The 23,752-nt window shown below is 38.6% G+C and overlaps 3 protein-coding genes across 3 annotated transcripts in view; 1 reads left to right on the forward strand and 2 right to left on the reverse strand.

Moving 5' to 3' along the window:
* The window catches only part of LOC128739186 (tribbles homolog 2), a 90,194-nt gene extending 86,679 nt beyond the window's left edge, over positions 1 to 3,515 (reverse strand). The window contains exon 1 of the mRNA XM_053834619.1: positions 3,099 to 3,515. The gene's annotated coding sequence lies outside the window, so the exon portion shown is untranslated. The remainder of the gene's footprint in view (positions 1 to 3,098) is intronic.
* A 3,537-nt stretch (positions 3,516 to 7,052) lies between these two features.
* Positions 7,053 to 9,045, forward strand: LOC128741233 (NADH dehydrogenase [ubiquinone] flavoprotein 1, mitochondrial). The gene is made up of 4 exons (XM_053836880.1): positions 7,053 to 7,215; positions 7,311 to 7,565; positions 7,624 to 8,700; positions 8,759 to 9,045. The coding sequence occupies exons 1-4, from the start codon at positions 7,167 to 7,169 to the stop codon at positions 8,836 to 8,838; spliced, it is 1,461 nt and encodes a 486-aa protein (XP_053692855.1). The 5' UTR covers positions 7,053 to 7,166; the 3' UTR covers positions 8,839 to 9,045.
* Positions 9,046 to 13,464: 4,419 nt separating this feature from the next.
* On the reverse strand, positions 13,465 to 15,991 carry LOC128741234 (zinc finger CCCH domain-containing protein 11A-like). The gene has a single exon (XM_053836881.1). It carries the CDS (start codon positions 15,746 to 15,748, stop codon positions 15,287 to 15,289), a length of 462 nt encoding a protein of 153 aa, XP_053692856.1. The 5' UTR covers positions 15,749 to 15,991; the 3' UTR covers positions 13,465 to 15,286.
* Between the last annotated feature and the right edge of the window lie 7,761 nt (positions 15,992 to 23,752).

A 23,752-nucleotide genomic window follows, 5' to 3' on the forward strand; every position in this document is an offset into this window, starting at 1 on the left:
CTATGTGCGACCTGAAAATTACGCAGAGCCATAGAGGATTACGTTGAGTGGTATGAATAAGGACAATAAAGGCAGGCAACAAGTTCAAATGCCATAACGTGGCGTATAATGGGAGTGCACAAAATACAACCCTGTTTGCTATTCTTATTTTATAGCTCTGTACTGCATGTAAGCGGCGAGCAAGAGGTGAACAGTGAAAGAATTTTTACCCATCTAGCTTAGATTTCTATCTTTTGTACCTTTTTCATGCAAAACTAAATGCACAGACCAAATTTGCATTAGTGAGGAAAAAACTTTATTATGAAATGCTTTATACTATTTATAGCGAAACAATTTATTTCAGAAAATAGATACAGTTTTACACCAGACCGTGTTATTTACTGCTTTTGGACCTGATGCGATTTCGCAGTTAAACGGGAGAGTGTCTAATTGCGCCACGCAAACAATACCGATTGGTTTCATTTTTTACTTCATATTTTTATTCGATTATGAAACCATAGCATGTGTAGCTTTTTGGGTTCACGAATCTGATTATTTTTCAAAGTTCCACGAGCAAACATTTTTATAAAGTGATTTTTACTAAGTTTGTTTAATTCCGAATAGCAATTAAGCTAATATCTGTTCAAAATACGAACTTAATAATATGTACGCCAATCATATCTACAAGCATAGTGACGGCCAATTTCACGTTGATTCCTGTTTACAATGTATTATATGTTCGCCTGCAAATTTTGCAACACCTCCCGTGAAACAAAGCCCAAAGGTTCTGCGTTCAGATAAGGCAACCTGACGATAACAACAGCTATTTGCCATTGGCTGCCGAAGCTGGTGTATAAAATTACGCGATAAGCCAGTTTACTATAGGTACAATTGCGAAGTTCTTCAACGTTCTTATCAGTCGTTGTTACGAGTGAGCAAGACTGGACGGACAAAGCGATGAACAAACAGAGACAGCAAAAGAAATGCTTGAGGAAGTAAGTTGGAACATGTTCAACTACCAAATGAGTCAATTATGCTTCGCTGACATTATCTCTGTTAAATTTTTTGCAGTCTTCTGTACTTTTGTTTACCAAAAAATATTTTTACTACTTTTCTGTTTCTGCCAACAAGATATGGAACATTCTTCAGCCAAGTAGAAAATAATCGAACCTCCTCTTAATCGACGACTTCTCGCGCTATTGTAGTCTATACAACGCATGTGAAACGTTAAATTCGTATCTGTTTTTAGTAAAGTTGATCAGTAGACCAAGATCTTTTGTTCGATGAACAAAATGTCGTAACTTTGTCATTAAGCAGTAGGCATCAGACATTAGGCAGTTAGCATGCCTCTTAATCAAAGTTTCTGAGTAAAACTGAAACTGAAACACTACCCATACGCGAGATCTTTAGTAAAAAAAACCATTGGCGGAACTAGCGCTCATTTCTAGGGGGGGCTATAGCCCCGGCACTTTTTCGACCATTCTATTTCCTTGACATATTAAAATTAAATGTACATTGATGCATGAGAACTTTAAGTAGTGATGCATATAAAAATTACTCTCAAGGTTTTATTAAATAAAGTAATCTAACTATAGTTTTTTCTTAAATTTAAAAATCCAGCCTATTTTTTTCTAGGGGGGGCTAAATGTCTCCTAGGGCGGGCCCTACCCCCCTCTAGTTACGCCAATGAAAAAAACCTTTCTTGCGTTGAGTCCTCAAGCTCTATATCTTTTTTGACACCACAAAATTCAATAAAACGGTCTTAACTTTTCCTTTTTTGATATTTTGCTTCCAAATTTGAAAACTTTTTCAAAAGTCTTTCCTAATTTCATAATTCCCGAAGATGGTTTAATAAAAATACAGATTTAGTTCCCGTAATAGGACATTTTAACATCAGTAATGCATGTTATGTCACATCAAAAACATAAGCATTCGACAGGAAAGCTGTGTTTCTTACAATTCCGGGGGATAGAAAAAGAATAATTAAAAATCAACATGTTCCAAATAAATTTCAAAATTTGACATTGCGCATCAAAAGCCTATATTTTTGCCAGATCACAGAAAAAAAGGAGTAGCTAAAAAGAAATTAAATGAAATTCGAATTTGACATTTTGCCTAATTATGTACTTATGTTATAAACACGGAAAAGACGTGTATCGGTTATAACTAGGTACCAATTTTCTTAACTGGATTTTTTCATATTTACCATAATTAATTTTCATAATATAAAAACAAAGCAATTTGTTCATTTATCAACTTGAAAATTTGTAAAAAATGTGAAAATTATATAAACCACTTTAAAATTTTGACGTCAAAAGCAGCATCAATAATAATTATTATTGCCTTGATTAGACCACCTTTCATTTACGATTGCGAAAACTTAATTCATGCCAAGCGGAAACTACAATGAAAAGTTTTAGCTTATCTTCACTAATACTGCCGCAAATACTACGGTAATTTTACGGCATGCAATCACAGCTTTCTTCTTTTGTTTACGTTTTTGCCAATTTAAATTCGTCCAGTGCACGGCCTCTCTCTTTTCGTCTCTATCACTTTACGCATCAAGCAAGCCACCTACACGTACGCTCGCGCACAAACTCAAAGCACCCACACACGCACACGAAACAAAACACCCAAAATCGCTAGGCAAAAATGCTCCGAAAATAATTTTCAAGGCAATCTCCGCTCCGCATGAGAAAAAAAAGGCAGATGAAAAAATTCTCGCCGAATCCACATCACATTTCGCAACTTGTCGCTGCTTCACGACTAGCCAGCCAGTAGGTACGCCAATACACCAAACTATGTACATGGTCGCTGACGGTAGACATGGTGTCCCAACCTAACGACGCGAGTACGCAATGCGATTGAAATCACAGCACCACACTACTGCGTTCACCTTCGCGCGGTGCGTTTTGTCTGCTACCCCTTTTTCGCGGACGCATACTAGCGCAGTTCGACGATCGCAAGTCGCAACCTTTGCATTGCGTTGCGATAAAATTTTAACGACAGCATCTATCCACATATGGTTTTACAAACAATTCAGAACACTTTGGTAACGTTCAGCCATTACTTAAAACTATTTATTCACTAAATACTCGAATCAAATCACTAGCCATTACCTTTAGACACTTTTCCACTGAATTTCACGATATTGCAAAAATCACAGCTGCCAGTTTTTCCTGTTACTTTCTGTGACTCAACAATGCTTTTCAGAATAACAAATCTTTAGTGATCACACAGTTGCCACTGCACAATATCCTTTCCTTTTTTCGTATCGTGCGTATCCCGTAGATTATTTCAAAATATACGAGAAGAAATCCAAAGCAAATTCCGCAATACACCTCACCACCTCAAGCATACTCATACACGTGTGGCTGGTGCAAGTCAAAATAATAGCTAAAACACAGCGATAGTAGCAGCACAAACGTAAATGAACCCCGCGAGAGAAAACGAAACGGAACTGGCCGAGTCGAAACCGAGAGGAGATGACGACGACGTCGACGAGCAAAAGCAGCACTCAACAAAAACACAACCGTTACCGTAAACAGCTCAAACAACTTTGAACGCCATCACTGTACTGAAAACTGCGTCAGTCGAACTCATTGTGCAGCATGTTTCAGCGTTTCTTTTCTGCTTCTCTCATTCGCTTTTTCATTATTTGCCAGGTTGATGTTCTGTTCAAAACAGTGTTGCCGCTTTTTTATTTATGCATGAAATTTAAAAACATATATTTTTATTTTTTATACTTAACCAAAATGCTAAACTAAATTATGCATAATATCTCATCTCATATCATCACATACATAGTCCGTCATAAAAAAAACTTGCATAAATCTGCATATTTGCAAATATCTGCAATCAGTTTGTAATCTAAATATTTATAGATTCCACGTAAAATGTAAAAATTATGCACGGCATCACTGGTTGAAGGTGGTGTATAATTTACACGATTTTTCATTGCGTGGTGAAAATAGTTTAGGACGCCACGCAGTTCTTTGCATTCTTCTTTCGATTCTTTCGCAGTAACACGCTAAAATTACTCACACACATTGATTTCTAGTTAGAATTTATAGAGCAGAAGACCAGGACAAAACGTGCTACGAACGCCACGAACTAACCATAGCGTTGACCCAAAATGGAGCCAATTGCTGACTGGCTGAAACTGATATTCAACCGATTGATGGAAAATATAACAGGGTAACTATTTCAGTGTTGCTAAAAACTCATGACTGTGCGAGCATGTGCACAAGCGCGTGCATGCCAAGTTTGACAATATGGGTGACTCATCTATTTTGAACAGCGTGTTACGCGTATATACTTCATTTTGGACACTTCTGTTTGACTTTTTATTTTTTCGTAAACATCTAGGGGAATTGTGGGTAAGGCGAACGAAGTGGGTAAGACGGACAGGTGGTTGATTCTACCAGGCATTAAAATTCGTAAATGTTTAGATGGGCATCCAATCTTCTTGCTATTTCATGATTTCTCAACGTTCACCGTTGCCACAGTTGGCCTCGAGGTAAGACGCTGGTCTAATAAGCCAGTCGTCGTATGTTCGAATCTCGGCTGGGAGAGGCTGTTAGAGTCAATAGGATCGCAGCACTGACCCCTGTGGCCCGTATTCTAGCAGCTGGTTGCGAAGTATGTCGTATAAAAACAAAAGGTCAAATTTCGATAACGGAATTAGCACCCAGTCTTTGCTGTTGGCTTTGGCTTGAATGCTCCCCCCATTATTTAGGACTTTCAAATTTTGATAACATACAGCAAAACTGAAAATTGGAGGTGATTCTGCGTGCGGATGTAACTGATGACATTAACATCGAAAATAGGTTTTTTGTGTGGTTTAATTCTAAAATGTTATGCATAACATCAAGTATTTCGATTTAATACCTTTTCAAGTAACGTCTGCATTGAAATATTGGGTGATTTTCTTTGCATATGAAAAATTGTGAACGCTTTACAAAAACGTATAATGATGGGGTGAAATCATGAGTGAAATGAACAATTGCTATAGGGTGGGTAAAATAGTCAGTGTATATGTTATAATAAAATTGAAGATAGAATTAACAAAAGGGCGAATGTCGCAAGCGTAAACAAACCGAGTGAGGGTTGATTTTCCTATGCTGGTCCAGCAAAAAATAACTCTCACCCGTTTTGTTTACATTTGCGACATTCGCCTTTTGTTAATTCTATCTAGAATTGTTGAATTTGCTTCTTAGTAATATCTCATGCATATAAACGAAAATTTAACCGGCAAACGTGGACTTCAACTAAATTAGCAGCAGCCAGCCATGAAATAGATTTTGGAATACTTGTTCATACTGCCGCTGTGTAAGGAGGGGGGGCTGCCTCCTTCACTTCTTGCACACTACACCACCATATTTTACGTATTCAATCTGTCAATGATCAAAAATAGTGTTATATGCTCTCAGTAGGGGCCATTTATAATACCTGTCCATCTTACCCTCACACATTGTCCGTTTCACCCGCAGTACTAAAAAGTTCACTTTTTCGGACCATTTTTAATACTCAAAATATTGTCAATTGCAAGAAAAATTGTCCAATTAATAGGTGCGGAATCGCTCATAAAAGTGCTATTTTAGCTTTAATCGTTTCGGTCTCTTCGGTGCACTTATTGCTTGGACGATAACGAAAAAGTGCACCGAAGATACTGAAACGATTTAATGCAAAATAGCACTTTTATGAGCGATATCGCACTTTGGGTGATACAATTTTCCTTGCAATTGACAATACACATTGAAAAACGTTCTTTGTTAAATATTTCACTACTTAGCTGTTTTTGAAAACAATATATTGAACTGAAGTAACCTGTATTTAGGTTTTATAAATCATAAGTTCTCTGTATTATATTACAGATGTTCTTCTTAACCTGTTCGTCTTACCCACAGTTCCCCTACGGGTTACCCACACTCAAAATATTCTGCACATAACTAATAGTAAACGTGCCGCATATAAATACAATCCTCCCAAGAATACTCATAAAAATTATACGCATATGAATAGCATGTGCAAATTTTTCGCGTACACAAATATGATACCTGTTTGGCACTATGACAGGACATGACATGTGACTTCTTATTATTCTTGTTTATTGTTTTGTCGATTCCCTTTCAAAATTTACTATGGCAACGAAAAGTATTTCCAAGAATGCAGCTGCAGTTTATGATAGAGGCCACTTTTCCCTTGATCACTAATCACACAAAAATAGATTCAATTTGGCAATTTGGCAATTACACTTTCAATTGAGTTTAGTTTGTTTTATGCTAACACGCCACGATAAACAAACTGTTAAAATCCTAGTAATGTTAAAAATTGGATGGTTTCAGTGTTTGCTGTGGTTTCCAGCAACATTTTTGCGCTCCCCTTGTGCGATACAACATGTCACGTCCTATTCTAGGTTTGGCATATAAAGGTCATTTAGTGGGCACATTGCCAAAATCTATATGCGGGGCTCATAGAAACTATATGAAAATTTTTTCTCAGTGCTTGATTCTCGTTTCAATGTGCAAACATCGAGGGCCTCAGCTCATGTCCACATTTGATCGTGTGGATTACTCCATGCCAAAGGTTTCGTCTCATAATGCGTCACATGATGAGATAAACCAGTAGAGTGACTATATACAGAGTGGCGACAAGTCATCCCAAATGTATGCAATGCGGTTTTCCCACCCCATCGGCAGGCAACTATGTTTTCGCCGCCAACATCTCGTATGTGCGAGCATGAGATAGCATGTCAGTACTGCGTTTCACTCAACTGCCAGCAGTCTGATTTGGGCCCGCTGTCATATTTTGAGCCCAGGACATGCTGTCGCTGACGTTCGCTGCAGCTCGATATAGAGATGTCGATGGGGTGGGTTTTCCCAAGGTTTTTCTTTCTCTTTCCTGCATACGCGTTGGATAGGTCGTCTGCTCGATTGGAATGACACTGACAGATAATTATCATTCCAATTTTGACATTGTCGCCACTCTGTATATAGTCACTCTACGCCTGAGATAAACAGAGGATATCGTTTTTGTGTCAAAATTGAATTGGCAATCAGCTGTCACTATTCTTGCAGAATCGTCACAAAACATAAAAAACTGTCCATAAGCTCTTTTTCGAATCAAAAAGAAAAAGATTTTCTTCGTTTAGAAATTGATTCTTGGCGAAGAAAAAGGTGTCCATTATGGCAAACACTCTCCTGCGATTAAATTCGCTTCCGCGACAGCAGATAGGTAAGTGAATTACACTAGCAACATCTATTTGCGTTGTTCGAGTGCCTCATCTACTTATGTAATTTTCAACAAATTGAATTTTTGAATACTTGCAGTCGCGATTGTTCCGTCACTGAGAAATAATGGTTTACCAAGTGTTTTGAGCAATAACCAACAACATCGTTGCCAATCTGTTCAGGCATCTGCACCACCACCTCAAACGAAAACCAAATTTGGTCCATTGGCTGATGATGATCGTATTTTTACCAATTTATATGGTCGACACGATTGGCGTCTCAAGGGAGCCCTTAAGCGCGGTGATTGGTACAAGACCAAAGAAATCATCGAAAAAGGAACCGAATGGATAATTAGTAAGTGTAACCGCTGGGAAGCGAAGGATTAAGCAACGACTGCATGTTTTTTTTTCAGATGAAATTAAAACTTCCGGCTTGCGTGGCCGTGGCGGTGCTGGCTTTCCAACGGGAATGAAGTGGTCTTTCATGAACAAACCGTCGGATGGTCGTCCAAAATATTTAGTTGTGAATGCAGATGAGGGTGAGCCAGGCACTTGCAAGGATCGTGAAATCATGCGTCATGATCCTCATAAACTGATCGAAGGGTGTTTAATTGCTGGTCGTGCCATGGGTGCTCGTGCGGCATACATCTATATCCGAGGGGAGTTCTATAACGAGGCTTCGAATATGCAGCTTGCGATTGCTGAGGCATACCAAGCCGGCCTAATCGGGAAAAATGCCTGTAATTCTGGATACGATTTTGATGTATTTATGCATCGTGGAGCTGGCGCTTACATTTGTGGTGAGGAAACTGCTCTCATTGAATCGCTCGAAGGAAAACAAGGTAAACCTCGCCTAAAGCCTCCATTTCCGGCTGATGTAGGTGTATTCGGTTGTCCAACAACAGTTTCAAACGTAGAAACCGTTGCTGTTGCGCCAACGATTTGTCGACGTGGCGGAGTTTGGTTTGCAAGCTTTGGTCGCACCCGTAACTCGGGAACCAAACTTTTCAATATCTCAGGGCATGTTAATACGCCGTGCACCGTTGAAGAAGAGATGTCTATTCCATTAAAGGAGCTTATAGAACGTCATGCTGGAGGTGTTATTGGTGGTTGGGACAATCTGCTGGGCGTTATACCTGGGGGATCTTCTACCCCAATTATTCCGAAGAATGTTTGTGATGATGTCCTGATGGATTTTGATGGACTCGTTCAGGCACAAACTTCGCTCGGAACGGCTGCAGTTATCGTGATGGATAAGTCAACTGATGTTATCAAGGCAATTTCGCGGTTAATAGATTTCTATAAGCATGAGAGTTGTGGCCAGTGTACACCATGTCGTGAGGGCATCGCTTGGATGTACAAAGTGATGCATCGTTTTGTCAGTGGAAATGCGCGTCCAGATGAAATTGATATGTTGTGGGAAATTTCCAAGCAAATCGAAGGACATACCATTTGCGCTCTGGGTGACGGTGCAGCTTGGCCTGTTCAAGGTAGGATCTGCAAATGCTGACAACGAATCGTATATGTATTGTTATTAATCTTTTACAGGACTCATACGTCATTTCCGACCAGAGATTGAAAAACGAATGAAGTTATACGAGGAAAAAGCTGCGGCTGGAAAAAACTAAATAAATGATTTTTAAGAATTCTGATTTAGCTGCGGTTGTTAAATAATTTCGGCGTTATTTGTTTATGAACTGCTAGATCGTGTACTAAACAGTATATGAAACTTGGTAAATATATTATAATGTCCGTTTGAACTAGTATTTTAAAGCTATTTCTATTAGAAGTGGTGGCATAATGACCATAGGAAGCGAGATGGACCACCATTCTTTTTACATTTTTTACATTTGCATGAAGCATTTCCATAATCGTATTCAAATTCAATGATATATCTGAGTTGTTGAGCAAAAAGTTGTTATAGACATAAGCGAACTTTGTAGCCTGCGAACTAACTAAAAACAAATCGAAAACTGGCCAAAGAACGATTTTTCAAGATTATTGTAACTAAGTGTCCCAGAACTCTTTAAAATTTTGTACACGTTTATGGTTGATGGACGAAAACAATATTTAATCAATATCTTTTTTCTATTTTCCGAGAAAACTTTAAAGGAAATTTACTGATTTTCTAGGACGTTGCTTATTTCATGCATTCAACCTTTGAACCAAGTATTGTAGAACCAAAAATTTGGATGAAACGTTAACAAAGTTTTCAGTTTCTAAATGATGTGATAAACAACGTGGATTTATGCTCAGGGGTCCACGATATACATCTAGCCTAAAGGCTATTTACACTGATCTTTTCGCAGGTTTCGGCAAACTGTACCATCAAATCGCCATTGCCAAACTAATTAAGCGTAGCCCGTTGGTGCATAGGTTCCATTCATGCCTATCCGATCGCCGCCAAAAAGTGAATATTGACGGCAGTCTCACAGGATCGTTCATATCGATCATTCAGGAATCCTACAAGGCAGCCATCTCGGTCCTTTAATATTCCTTATCTACTTCAATAACGTTAACTTCCTGCTTAACGATCCACGTCTCTTGGTTGCAGATGACCTCATGTTGTACTCAAAAGTACGCCGCTGTCCTTCAAGAGGAATTATCGAGCTTTGCGAAATGGTGTGTCAACAACTGCATGCTGCTAAATCCCATCAAGTGTGAAGTCAGCACATTTTCTAGAAAGTTGAGCCCATTCGACTATGACTACAGGCTGTTAAATATGCCATTACATCGTGAAAACTGCGTCAGGGATCTGGTTATACCCAGATATATTTACTAGTCGACTTTAAACTACTTTCAAACAGCACGTCGCGTTCATCGTGAACAACGCTTGCAGAAACCTTGCGGGATCATTATACGCATGAGCAAGAACTTCAATGATTTTTACTGCTGGAAAACTCTGTATTGTGCATTAGTCCGCCCCAATCTAGAATATTGTGCTCCAACTTGGAGTTCTTACTATCAAAACGGAGATAGCTGAATTGAGCGGGTATTCATTCGTTCTGCGTTCTGCATTCTGTAGGGACTTCTATGGACTATGGAGACTCATTGACCTAGACCCCCTGCATATTCGTCATAATGCTTACTAACTCACTTATGTGTCCGTGTCCGCCGGTCCTGCAGAACAAAGGGATGAAATCATACATCTCCACTGCTGACGGTTACCCGCCATGGCTTTTATCTGTCGCTAGGACAGGTTCTCGTCTACAGCCCGGATGTTTATTAAATATAATCATCCGATCTAATTGATCTTAATGAGCTTGGGGCGGGGAAAAGCCGTTTTGATATTCTTAAGAGGCATTAAAACACCACCATCTTTTAGGCACATCGGGGTCAGTCCCAGTGTATTGGTTAGCATTCACGCCTATCACGCCGAGGACTCGGGTTCAAAACCCAACCCCGTAGAAGTCACGAATGGCCTAAAAGTGTTAAAGTGACTATAATCTAACAAAAAAAAAATCTTTTAGGCACATACATACATACATTTTTTTATTAATTTAAGATTCATCTGACTGTATGTCTTAATGAAAGTATAGCAACACATTGTCTAATATTCTAAAAGCTACACAATAATATTTTTTGCAAACATTTGTGAGACGGCACGCCAAAGTCGAACAAATCCTCCCCTCTGCAAAAGGTACGCACGCTGAAGGTCAACGGTTCGTTAAATCCAAACGCCGTTCGATGAAAGCTGAGCTGGAGCAGACCAGTAGATCGAAGGGGACGTTGCACTGCACGGAAGTTCAGCTGCGATAGAATTCTCGGGCTGTCGACTTCACCATTAATCACCTTAGCTACAAACATCGCTTGCTCGATCTTTCTGCGTCGTTCAAGAATGTCAATGCCAAGAAGGCGGCAGCGGTCGGGATACGGGGGCAAATTCACTGGATCACGCCAAGGTAGGTCTCGTAGTGAGAACCGGATAAACCGTTTTTGTACCCGTTCAATTCTCAAGTCCCATACAAGTTGTTGAGGACACCACCCTAAACTATAGCGTATTCGAGTAGCGGACGCACCAATGAACAATATAAGGCCTTCAGGCAATAAGGGTCGTTGAAATTCTGAGCAATTTTCGAGATAAAGCCGAACTGACGTGTTGCCTTAGTGATGACATTAGTGCGATGTAAATTAAAGGAGAGCTTGGTATTCAGCAAAACACCTAGGTCGCTAACGTGATGAACTCTTGCTAGTTGCTGGTTGTCGATTTGATACTGGAACACTATTGGGTTCACTGTACGGTGAAACGTAATAACATGGCATTTAGCGATACTAACAAGTAACCAAGTATTACGGCACCACCATACGAATACATTCAGCAGATCTTGTAGTCTTCAATGGGCTTCAACTACTACTACTACTACTACTACTACTACTACTACTACTACTACTACTACTACTACTACTACTACTACTACTACTACTACTACTACTACTACTACTACTACTACTACTACTACTACTACTACTACTACTACTACTACTACTACTACTACTACTACTACTACTACTACTGCTTGCCTACCCCCCCTGGTATACCCCCTCATCCTCCCCATAGTGCCATAAATATAAAAGATAAAACTATACTTCAGCAATATTGCAGATAATAATCAACTCTACAATTGACCTATGCATCACTGTTTCAAATTTTGTTTGACTGGGACGCTGTAATCAAAAGAGCAAAAATAAAGTAAAAAGAGCAAATCAAGCCTGCTAGCAAGAAATTTCGTAGGGCAGTCCCGCAAATTTTTACACTTACAAAATTTTACAGTAACATGCCCACGCTTTATATTGTTGTGGGTTCCAAGGTAGCATACAATACAGTTACACGTGAAGAGCTATGTGTATGTGACTGAATCCTTTCAAACTGTCCTTTGTAGGTGTGATACGATGAGCATCGAAACGAATGGGACGAACTTCAGCAAAAGTAGCTAACTCCTAATCTTCGCAGACGACTTTGATGTCATTACTAGAAACTTTGAAACTAGATTACTAGAATCATTTCTAGATTGAACTAGATCATTACTAGAAACTTAAAAAAGGAGGAGCCTACAGAGAAAGAAACGTTCACTTCCCATGGACAGTGACTTTTGACGCCAATAAACGCAAAGTGGAGTTTATATATTTGGAATCTATGTGAGGGCACCACCGACAATAATACGGATAAGGAGATTCAACGAACGATTCAAGCTGGAAGTAGGACCTTCTTTTCACTTCGCAAGACTTGTAGACTTCGAAGGTATACTTACTTACTTACTTATGTATCCATGTCCGCCGGTCCGGTATAACAAAGAGATGAATTACAAAATATTAAAGAGATTATATTAGAGATCGTCACAGCCGACGGTTACCCGCCATGGCTTTCACCTGTCACCAGGACAGGCTTTCATCAACAACCCAGTTGGCTAAGCTGCGTTGCCATGAGCCTCTGGATCTGCCTCTTCTACGCTGTCCTCGGGGATTCCAGTCGAGTGCTGTTCTTCACATCTCATTTACTCCTTTTCTCAAGCTGTGTCCGACCCACTTTTAACTACGTTCTCGAATTTCTCTTGCTATTGGCCGTTGATGACATCGACGATGGAGTTCCTCGTTGGATATCCAGTTGTCAGTCAATGATATATCGCAGGTAGCGATCTACGTTGTGAGACCCCAATTAGCATGTGCTTTACTGGTGTGGCAGCCTAAAACTACACAAAAAACTCAAAAAAGCTTGGTAAGCGACAACGCATGCCATGCGCTTCTATAACTGGAGCAATAACCAGCAAACCATTCAAAGCCCTAGATGCTCTTAGGCTTCGACGTGCTAAACATCTCCAACCTAGAGATCTCAATGGACTGGGTAGAAACTAGGACAAACTTCAATATACCCTTCAAAGTGGTCCTAAAACTCGTCCAGGGTTACTCTTGTTTTACACCGATGGTTCTAAAATTGGCAAATGTATAGAAGCTGGAGTGACTGGGCCATCAGGCATCCACATTGCTTGCGATAAAAAAAAGTTGCTTACCTTTACGTGTGGTTCGGACGCTTGTAACGGAAAAAAGAACGATGTTCGGCTTCACAAGTACATGTATGTTTCTCCTACCGTAGTATTTCATATTTTACATTATCCAAGAGTACTCCCGCTTGATTATCATTAGTGGATTTCGACTTCACAAGCAAACAAATATTCTGCATTGCAATAATACTGTTGGTGATAACCAACAGTAAATTTCATTGATAGAATAATTCACAATGACTTTCAAAGAAACCAACTTAGACAAAACAATGTAATGTTCGTGTTGTTTTTGTTGCTTTATTGATATTCTTTTTGAGACTTACACTTCCAAACTTTTGTTTTTTTTAGTATATATAGTTGTGGTATTTTAGTGTTATTCAATTTTGTTTAGCAAATTATCTCCGGTTTTTCTGCACTTACTTCACTTGACAATTCTGATTTTTATTAAATTATTTTATTTTAATTTTTAGCTAACACGGTCTTGCAATTATTGTGGCTCTATCTTAAGTTTTAGTTACCATTCTCTGTAGTGCAGGGGTTTAGAAATATTATACATTTTCTTTTATCAATTGTCATAATATTTATGTTTTTTTTTTATATTTTTGTGATAACGAGATTGGCATGAAATTTGTATCAAAATTAAAGAAAAACAATGCAAACACCAAAGCCGTGTGGTTTGCCTTCTTCGGATCATTATCGTTTCTGTTTTATTGATTGGAGTAAATTAATAAAATAGGTCTATTTTTCGTGTCAGTATTATATGCCAGGCATTTTTCTGTAACTATTTTTTTTTTCTTAGTTTAGTAGGTATGCTTACTTTCTTTTATTCCGCTAATTATCATGTTTAAGTGAAAGAACTCCAACTTGGCGAAACGTAACTACTACTGAAATGTATCAGAATAGCTAAAGCATCGTTAGATAGGTAATATATCTTAAATTTTGCTATGATTTTACATTTCGTCAAACAGTTCTTAATGGTGTCCTGTAGCATGTAATGAAAACAAAAGAGAGAGAGGTTCATTTTTATGTCGTTTTTTAGCTAGTTTATTGCTACTACGATCATTATTAGAGAAATACTTTTGAAATAAGAATTTTAACGATTACGACAGTTTGAGTTTCAAAAACTTTCTTCATTACAAATGTAAAGATGTGAAAACGTGCCGCTATGTTCATTTTCCTTCAATAACTATATACTTGACATTTTATAGAATAGTGCGACTTTAGAACTTCTAGTTGAAAACAACTGTTGTTAGCATGATGTAGGCTATATTCACTAGATTAGCTTTTGTCTACACTAGGACTAATTAGCTTATGCAATTGAAAATATATATATTTTAATGCGAAAAAACCTAGTTGTTTAGAGAAAAACAAAAAGCTTCTATTCAAGATATTTTATTAATGCAGGGTATAAATTAAGGTAATAATGCATAGATTTTATAACAACACACCTGTGTGAATAAACGATAATTTTTGCTGATATACGATTGCTTGTTTCAAAAACAATTAGCAAATATTTAACTGATAGTTTCATGTTGGAATCGATTTGGAAACCAAGGACACGCGATCTTCTTCGTTTCAAAGTTATCCATCAATTGTTTTCTATTGCACTGATGAATACGCATTAGCAGCATAGAAATAACACTGGCAGAAATTGTATACTATAATGCACCGGTATTGAATGCTTACGTTTTGCTCCGGATATCCTAATTACGACTTATCAAAAGTAGAAATTGGAAATATAATTCTCTTGTAGCCGAAGTGCAGGTGGGCGAAAAACATGCAAATTATAATAATAATGGAAAAACAATTACCACATTGTGTGATCTTTGAAAATAATTGAAGCATATAGGTAATCTGCTGACGCAACGGGATCATGACAGGTATGCTCATTTCACTCTCTATTAATTCTGCCATAATCACACACATTGACGAATGGACGATGCATTGAATTATTGAAAACTGGCTTGAGTAAGCAACAATGGAGCAACATGAAGAAAGAATGCTTTGATGTCCTGTCCATTCGAGTCCGCCGGATGCTTTTTCGATTCATCTTTTTTCTTCTTCTTGTTTTGACCAATGTTTAAATGATGCGGGGTAGCAGTGCCGCATAATTGTAATCAAGGACGACAGCAGCCGGTGAAGTCGTATGAAGTAAGTGGCTTGAGGCGGCGGTAGTGGCCGTCGGACCACCGCCACCTGCTGGAGCTTGCGGTACTTGTTGTGGTATCATGCTGCTTGTCGTGGCCGGATGATGAGGAGTTTGCCCTGAAGGTTTAGGGACCTTGTGCTGGAACACGCAGTGCGGTTTACGACAACCGCCGGGCTGGTCCTCCCAAAAGCATGGAGTTGCTGAACGGGGCTTTTCGATCTTCATATGACGCATCGTGCAGGTGCGATTGTAGCACTTGCCTTCTGCCCATAACTTACATGTTTCCTCATGACCGAGTGCCGCTGCTTCGTGGCGGTACTCGCAATTGGATCCTTTTTTACATGTTGAATAGTAGAAGAAGTAGCAATCATGCAAATTTCTTGGTAAGTCCATAAATGGCTGCTTCTGCACAGGTGTCTTCCGCGGAAGTCGTCGCCTTCTTGGTCGGAGAGCAATTTTTGCTGGCAATGCGTCGTGTGGTGTTTTACTTCAGAAGATTCGCTTGCCAAAAGTCGACTTCGGCTTATTAGCGAGCGTAATTCACAAAAACTGGCTACGCAAGACGCTAAATGTACTTAAATATTCAATTTTTTCGATAAAATTGGATAATAATACAATAACACAAATTACTTTGCTATCCACTATGTAAAATGGATCCCTGTCAAAGAGAACTTCAGCACTTTCACCTTTATGTATTTGTCGTTGTCAAATTTAGTACAGTTATCCGAGTTTGTGCCATGCAGATTGCATTTCACAAGCCTGCTTACGTTTACGCAAAATCCCGTAAGCAACTGTCAAAATAGCTGATGGTATGTGCAAAGTAAAAGACTTCTCTTTCTTTTTACCTGAAAATTTTACTGTATGATGAAAACCCTGAAAATTAGCGAGCCTATTAAATATAAAGAGAGGCGCTATAGAGCTAAAGCCCTACAAAGGTATAAAGTTTGGCCGCATCATGAAATTAAAGCCCTATATAAAAATACATTTATAGGGATTTATATTGAAGGGAATAATAAAAGAAAGTACAGCAAAGTTTCGTTAATTGGTGGTTCGTTAATTGGGCGGTTCGTTAATTGGGTGTTCGCTAATTGGGCTATATGACAACTTGAATGTCAAAATTGTATGGAATTTTCGAGTTTAGAAATTTCTAACAACTGTCAGTCGGCCCAATTAGCGAATCAGCTGGAGTGCAATCGTGGCCCAATTAACGAATTCAGGCTGTAATTAATTTCACACTACCGACCGGACGGGTCGGCGTGCCAGAACGGAATCCCCTAATTTATTCAAAACTTGTTTTACAATCATACTTCTTACTTGCTAAAACGATCTTCGCCCTAAGGAAACTCCTCCTTCCCGAGGTAGTTCCGTCCTATTCCTCCTCACGCTGTCCGTCGAGCTTCCCTTTCGCGCGTACATTTTGGCCCCTCGCGTGGGGACTTTGTTTCGTCAACTCGAACAGTTTTGCGCTTCGTTGTTTACCTTAGTCGGCAAAATGCCACGGCGCATTTGTTTTGGGATGGGGATCTGTTCGTTGCCGCATGTGGCTAGAATGTGGTGCAACGCGACAATTGTTTTCATTTAAGTATTTTGCCCTACCGGCGCCGTCGCTCGATCGAGTCACCGGCCGGCGTGGGTAATCGAATTAAATGTTAAATTTTAAATTAAATCAATATCAAATTCCGCCTTGAATTCTAGATAGAATCAACAAAAGGGCGAATGTCGCAAATGTAAACAAAACGGGTGAGAGTTATTTTTTGCTGACCCAGCAAGGAAAATCAACCCTCACTCGGTTTGTTTACGCTTGCGACTCTCGCCCTTTTGTTAATTCTATCTTCAATTTAGCCGATATTCTCGACCAACATTTCAAAAGGTCGAATTACCTTTTTATTGCTTTTTATTGGTACGAATTACCTTAATCTCGTGCCACGTGTAAAGCGGGGTACGCTGCTGAAAAGTAATGGGTAAAAAGATAGGATAAGAAATGCTCAAGAAATTGATTTCTTTTACGATTTCTTAAGCAGTACGCACCCCAGTAAACCATTTGGTTTGTACATCTCGATTGCAACTGAGATATACGAAATCATATCTGAACAAACAAGTTATATTTCACGCCATATAAGAACATATATGTACCAAAGTGGAGGCGATATACGTGCGAGAATTTTGACAACTAATTGTAATTCTATTTTGCGTAGTTTTTATAACACGCAATTAAATACTCCTGAATATATGATTAAGATATAATCAAATATTGCAATCGCGTATACTGCTTTATAATTCACAGTCATGAATTGTATATGAAGACACGTACGACTGCAAAACAACTTATTGTTCACTTTGATTTGACATACTCTAATCATTATACAATCCCAATGTGAAATTGACATGAAAACGATTTAATGTGAACTTTGTATTACGATTTTGTGTTATCTGGGACCTCATAAGAAATATTATTTCACGTCCAGATGACGTTGGTTTACACGCAAGTGTATTACCACAAGAAAAAATGACAGGTGGTTGCTTGCATTGGAGTTGTCAAAATTTCTTCGGTAAATAACAAGATTTTTTCTTGAGCTGTTTTCTTTTCAGCAGCGTACCCCGCTTAAAAACTTAAAAGTATGTGGTAATGCTCCTACTAGACGGCGCTCACATCACAAAAAAGAACAGTTGTATCAAAGCATTTTTCGTTATCTTCCAAGCAATAAGTGCGCCGAAGATACCGAAACGATTTAATGCAAAATAGCACTTTTATGAGCGATATCGCACTTTGGATGGTACAATTTTCCTTGCAATTGACAATATATACATGTTGTCCTTTAATAAACAAGCACAGCCGTTGCTAAAGTAACTGACACTGGAGTTGCCGGTTATTCAAATATGCAGAACATCGCAAGAAAATATATTGAATATGGCAACATGGAAAAAGCGTAACGGGTGCACTCTGAGATAGATGTCGCTAGTGTTTTGTACAAAATTTTACACACGTTTTGAATGAAATTTTATATGAACATCCCAAGTAACAATCCAATAGCAAGTTGGTCTTATTCATTTCTTATAGTATTTTTATCAGAGCATTTCAAAGTCTGTTAGGTTTTATAATGTTTTTCCTCAAGTGAATTTTATCTTATTTGACTAACATTTCTGAAGTATGACTGAAGGAGACTTGAAGAATCACCCATAAAACTAAATTATCAATAAGTGTAATTCACCTTATAAGGGGTTTTAAAGGATACTTCATTTTTGCTTAAAAACGACGCTCCTTAAAACTTAACAATAGTTTTGACAAAAAAAAAATCAGAGGGGTTGTGCACAAGACACGACCGCATAGGTGACGTAGGACCACGTAAGTCTCTTTGTAGCGATAGTAGGATATATCCATGTATATAATAATACGATTTTTCATGTATACAAGCTACATCCGTAACGGTCATCAAAGTAGAAACATTGTATACATTCAATCCTCAACAGATTTTGAAGTTATATCCATGAGTTGATTGAATCTATTTTATTAAAACGAAACCAAGTCAGTAACTAAACCAAACAGTAAATAAATTTTTATGATCTGTTTCTACGTTGAATAGTGCTTTTCCTCTAGTAATCGGTAGACGGTACGCGCGAGTTTTCAAGAAGTTGAAAATTTTGCGCAACTTTTCTGCGGCTTACAAAAGGACACGGATAAAACATTTACAACCTGCAGACGTATTGGAAGTCGCAGAAAATGTCGCCTGTGACCAGAAAACTTATTACCGTCATTGGTTGGTCGTCAGCAATGGCGAAAAATTCAACTTTTCCTTCGTTGACTGTATTAATTATGGTATTAACTGGGCAAGAAAATATAATAAACTCTTCAATCGTTGTGTGGCCCTTAAATGAACCGATTGTTTGATTATCATAACTCCTGCTTGCAATAAACTTGCACTAACGCATTTAGCGTAATTCTCTGTTCGGTAAATTGGAGTACCGATAACCGCTAACCAGGCACGGCTTGTTGCAACGGACCAACCGGAAAGCCTCAGCAGGTATGTGATCAACGAAACCGCTCGTGTGAGGTCCTGAATCACGATGAAATACCACTCCAAGTGGCCAGCTGCAAGTGACGTGGGATGCTTCATGCTTCTGGTCGTTTTGTTGTCGCGAGCAGCATATGTCCTCCCAATTCCAGAACTCCTGTCGCCAGATATTCCATCACGGCAGCGAAATGAGTGCTTCAGCTCCAACACACGGTCACACGGTCAGCCGCCGATGAACACGTGCACGAGTCGAACGTGACTCCCGTTTGCCCTGGCAAACGATGTTAGCACTAGCTCAGCTAGCGTTTGAATAATGCTGTTCACCGGCTTACTACGTGTTATGTACCAGAGCAAGCGACAAGAAACGACCACACCCATTTTTCATGGTCCTTCATTCTATCACCTACGTGAAATAAAAAATAGAGCATTTCAATTTCAGTCTGAACAAAAGAGCAAAGTTGCCAAAGAAAAATTACGCTACGTATTATTACTGTAGCATTGGTGATGGATAAATTTGTGTTGCTAAGATGCAAAAGATGTTACTAAAACCCTTTCATTTGATTAAATCCAATTTCATTTATTTTGACGCTTGACCGAACACATTTGCTTGGAGTTAGTATATTTGTTGGCTGCAACCAGCGCAACCAGCGTCCAGTAGCAACAAGCGAACAGAAGCGCGAGAGGTGATCGGTTAAAATTATTTGATCAGAAGCGAACAATCAGATCAATCTAAGTTAAATAGAATTAAAATCAGTGAGTGAAAATTCCTCAAATCCTCATGAACATATGTTTCGTTCTTAAAAGAACGGTTTTTCGACGTGATATGTTGGAAATTTAAGCCTTCTTTTCCGTCTTCTTGGGCAGCAACAAAACAGTTTGGATGTTCGGAAAGACACTTCTCATAGCAGTGGTGACACGGGACAGCAATTTGTTCAACTCTTCGTTGTTTCGGATGGCCAGCTGCTAGTGACGATAATTCTGATCGTTTCGTTGTCGCGAGCAGCATATGTCCTCTCAATTCCAGAGCTTCAGCAGCCAGATATTCCTTCACGGCAGCGAAACGATTGCTCCAGCTCCAACACATCGCTTGGTGAATTTGCATGTCTTCGTTGCCTTATCCGTGGGAAGCAGCAACAGCTGAAGCTCAACAATTTTCGATCGGATTCTATAGGGCGTAAGTTAAATACAATCATAAGGAAGCTTAACCTATAGCTTATATCATATATATATTTCTGTCATCCGTGCTAGGGAAGCACTGACGAGGGAAGGCAAAAATATGAAAATAATTCAAATTTTCAAAATCAATTCAAAAACAAAAATTTCATTCAATTTCAAAAACAAAATTAATAGTTTTCTATATTTTAAATCGATTTTCCGATCAATTGGTGTAAATATCTTGGAAATCTATTGAAAATTGACTGAATTATAAGCCGACGCGTGAAAACGCGTTTCTACTTTGATGACGTCATTTCCAACAACCAATCACGAAGCGAGAATTCTGGTAAAACATGGGTCCATTATTTTCAATTTTTCAATAGTTCAACATCAAGAATCCACACTTTTCTTTATTTGTTTTAATTCTTAGATTTTCCAATCGATTGGTGTAAGAATATTGAAAATCGATTGGAAAACCGCTGAGCTATTAGCGCTCAAAATCTTTCATTTTTCGTGACGCTCGCATTTTTCGATTTTTTGGAATGACACCCTATCTCAAAACTTGCCGTAAGACGTAGTCCTACATCAAAACTTATGACATTCTTCTGCAAGATTCGTTTATCTTAACAATACTGCCATAAAACTCTCTTAAAATCGTATATTCTTGAAAGAGAAATTATACGCTTGAATAAGAACATTCTAACGTAAACAACTAATCTGTCAAAATGGGCATCTGAACCTGGAGAAAATTGAAGAATACAGATCTTTTAAACGAAAATTAAGCGAAAATCTGTGTAATATTTTGAAAACTCTTTCATATGAACAGATAGCGAAGTCACAAAACAATAAAGATCTCAGGATGGGGAAGGACAGTGCCGGTAATGATGCATTTGCCAGAGGCGGTGCGGGTTTCCTCTAGAGCTTTTCGCATTTTTTAAACTAAATATAGAGTTCATAAGTCAGATGTCTTTGTATGGAAAATGTTTGAAGGCACTGAAGCAGTTGAAGCATAATTTTTAAAAACAGTTGTACCGATTGTAAATTAAACGCTTGGAACTGACGTGCAGTCCAAACAGCACAAACAACACGTTACGTCGATACTTCGTTGATGTTTTCTTTGTTTATACTAGAATGGTTATCTTGCCAAACTTGGTGCCCTCAAGTAATTCAAACAATTCTTATTCAAGCGCAACGTGTCTTCTTCAAGAATACAATAAGTATTGATGAACTTATCGCGCTCTTGGAAAAATTTTCTTTGTCTTGTGCAAGAAATGTTAGTCTAATAAGCGCTTTCGGGTTGATTTGGATAAAACCATTGAAAAAATGGCGAACAGGGCTATTTTAATTACTTTTGAAATTGTAGGCAAATGCATATGGGCGCTTATAAATATGGTATTATGCTATACCATTGGTGATCTTATCTTTTTAAATAAATGTTTAGACATATAAAAGCCTTTTTGCCACAATTAGTTAAAAATTTGGTAGCTATCAACTTCTTCATGAAATCATTAATTTTTTTTATTAATTTAATTTTGCAATAATCTAGCAAAAATAACTGGCGCGTTAAAATTTTCTAACTTTCATGTCACAAAACATCGACAAACCGAGCGTGGCATGAAAAATTTCTCATTTATGGGCAACAAAGCAGCTGGTTTTATCACCATTTTTATTTTCAATTTTCATTTATACCCATTTCGAAATAGCAATATCTATGAATGCTTATAGCTTATAGCTCTTGGTCAATTTAAAACATTTAAGGCTGTGAAAAGTGTATGATCACTTGCAAGACAGTGTTTGATTTGTATTTCGAATATAGGCTTTAAGCCCTTTACCCATTCTTAAATATATACTACAACATAGGCTTACAAATAAATAAATTTCAATACGCACAAAATTACAATTGTCTTAAAAATTAAAAGTATTCGATTCATCGTAATTGTCCTCTAAAGTATAAACTGAGTCTATGTCTTATCACATCCGAGCTCATGCCAATGGTTATAACATGTTGCAATGCATTGAAGGCGTTCATGAATCGGGAAGTCGGTTCGTGCTGTGAGTAATTTCTAGACCTAAAAGGTGGGTCAAAAATCCTACGTCGTCGGAGCGTGACTGCACTGTCATTAAATATCAATCGACTGGTCAGAGCTTGGCTGTTTGTTCGTTCTGAGAGAATGTTTGTGAAGAATATGATATCGGCAATCTTGTGCCTCGAATGGACCGTATCAATATCCACCAAAGAACAGAGATCGTGGTAAGGCGGTAGTTGTTCTCCGTTCCATCCGAGATTCCTGAGAGCGAATCTTACAAATCTCTTTTGAATTCCTTCGATGCGGTGTATGTGGGTTATATACAGCGGGCGCCAAATAACGCTAGCGAAATCGAGCTTGCTTCTGACGAGGCCTTTGTAGATCGCTAGTACTGCATGAGGGTCATCGAGATCACGGCCAAATCTTCGGACAAGTGCGTAAAGCTTCAGACTCTCATTGATGACATTGTCAATGTGCCTATTGAAGGAGAGTGAGCGATCAAAAGTTACCCCCAGGTCGCGGACAAATTCAGCTCGCGGAACTACATTGCCTCGGTATGCGTAGTCAAAAATCACAGGATTAGCTTTTCTGGTGAAAGTCATAACAGAGCACTTACTCGTGTTTACTTTCAAACCACGGTTTTCGCAGTACGTTCCTACATGACCTAAGTCGAGCTGTAATTTCACGCAATCATCAATAGATTTGATCGGAAACAAGATTTTCACATCATCTGCATAAATCAGCATAGTTGCATGGGAGAGAACATCTGGCAATTTGTTCATCAGAAGCACGAATAGCAATGGTCCTAAGTGACTGCCTTGTGGTACTCCTGAGTGCACAGTAAACGAACGAGATTTGTAGCCACGAATTTTTACAAATTGTACTCTATACTTGAGATAAGATTTTAACCAGTTGTACAACGAGCCACGAATGCCGAAATCTTTAACAGCCTCCAAGATACTATTAATGTCGACTGCATCAAATGCTTTGCTCATATCTGTATATATGCAATCCACCTGAAATCCCTTAGAAATGTGATCTGTAACTGTAGAGCTGAATTCACAGAGGTTTGTAACAACTGATTTTTTCTTCAGGAATCCATGTTGCACAGGAGAAATACGGTTGACTACATTGTCGTAAAGGCGACTGTAAACTAACGACTCGAAAAGCTTCGGAATAGCTGACTGGATAGCAACTCCACGATA

Source organism: Sabethes cyaneus, chromosome 3 (assembly GCF_943734655.1).
Source record: "Sabethes cyaneus chromosome 3, idSabCyanKW18_F2, whole genome shotgun sequence".
Lineage (NCBI taxonomy): Eukaryota > Metazoa > Arthropoda > Insecta > Diptera > Culicidae > Sabethes > Sabethes cyaneus.

Excerpts from the sequence above, each read along its gene's own strand:
- LOC128741233 (XM_053836880.1), top strand. The coding sequence starts at position 7,167 with ATGGCAAACACTCTCCTGCGATTAAATTCGCTTCCGCGACAGCAGATA. Across the intron at positions 7,566-7,623 it reads AGGAACCGAATGGATAATTA|ATGAAATTAAAACTTCCGGC; the intron begins GTAAGTGTAACC and ends TTTTTTTTTCAG. Across the intron at positions 8,701-8,758 it reads TGCAGCTTGGCCTGTTCAAG|GACTCATACGTCATTTCCGA; the intron begins GTAGGATCTGCA and ends AATCTTTTACAG.
- LOC128741234 (XM_053836881.1), bottom strand. The coding sequence starts at position 15,748 with ATGGACTTACCAAGAAATTTGCATGATTGCTACTTCTTCTACTATTCA.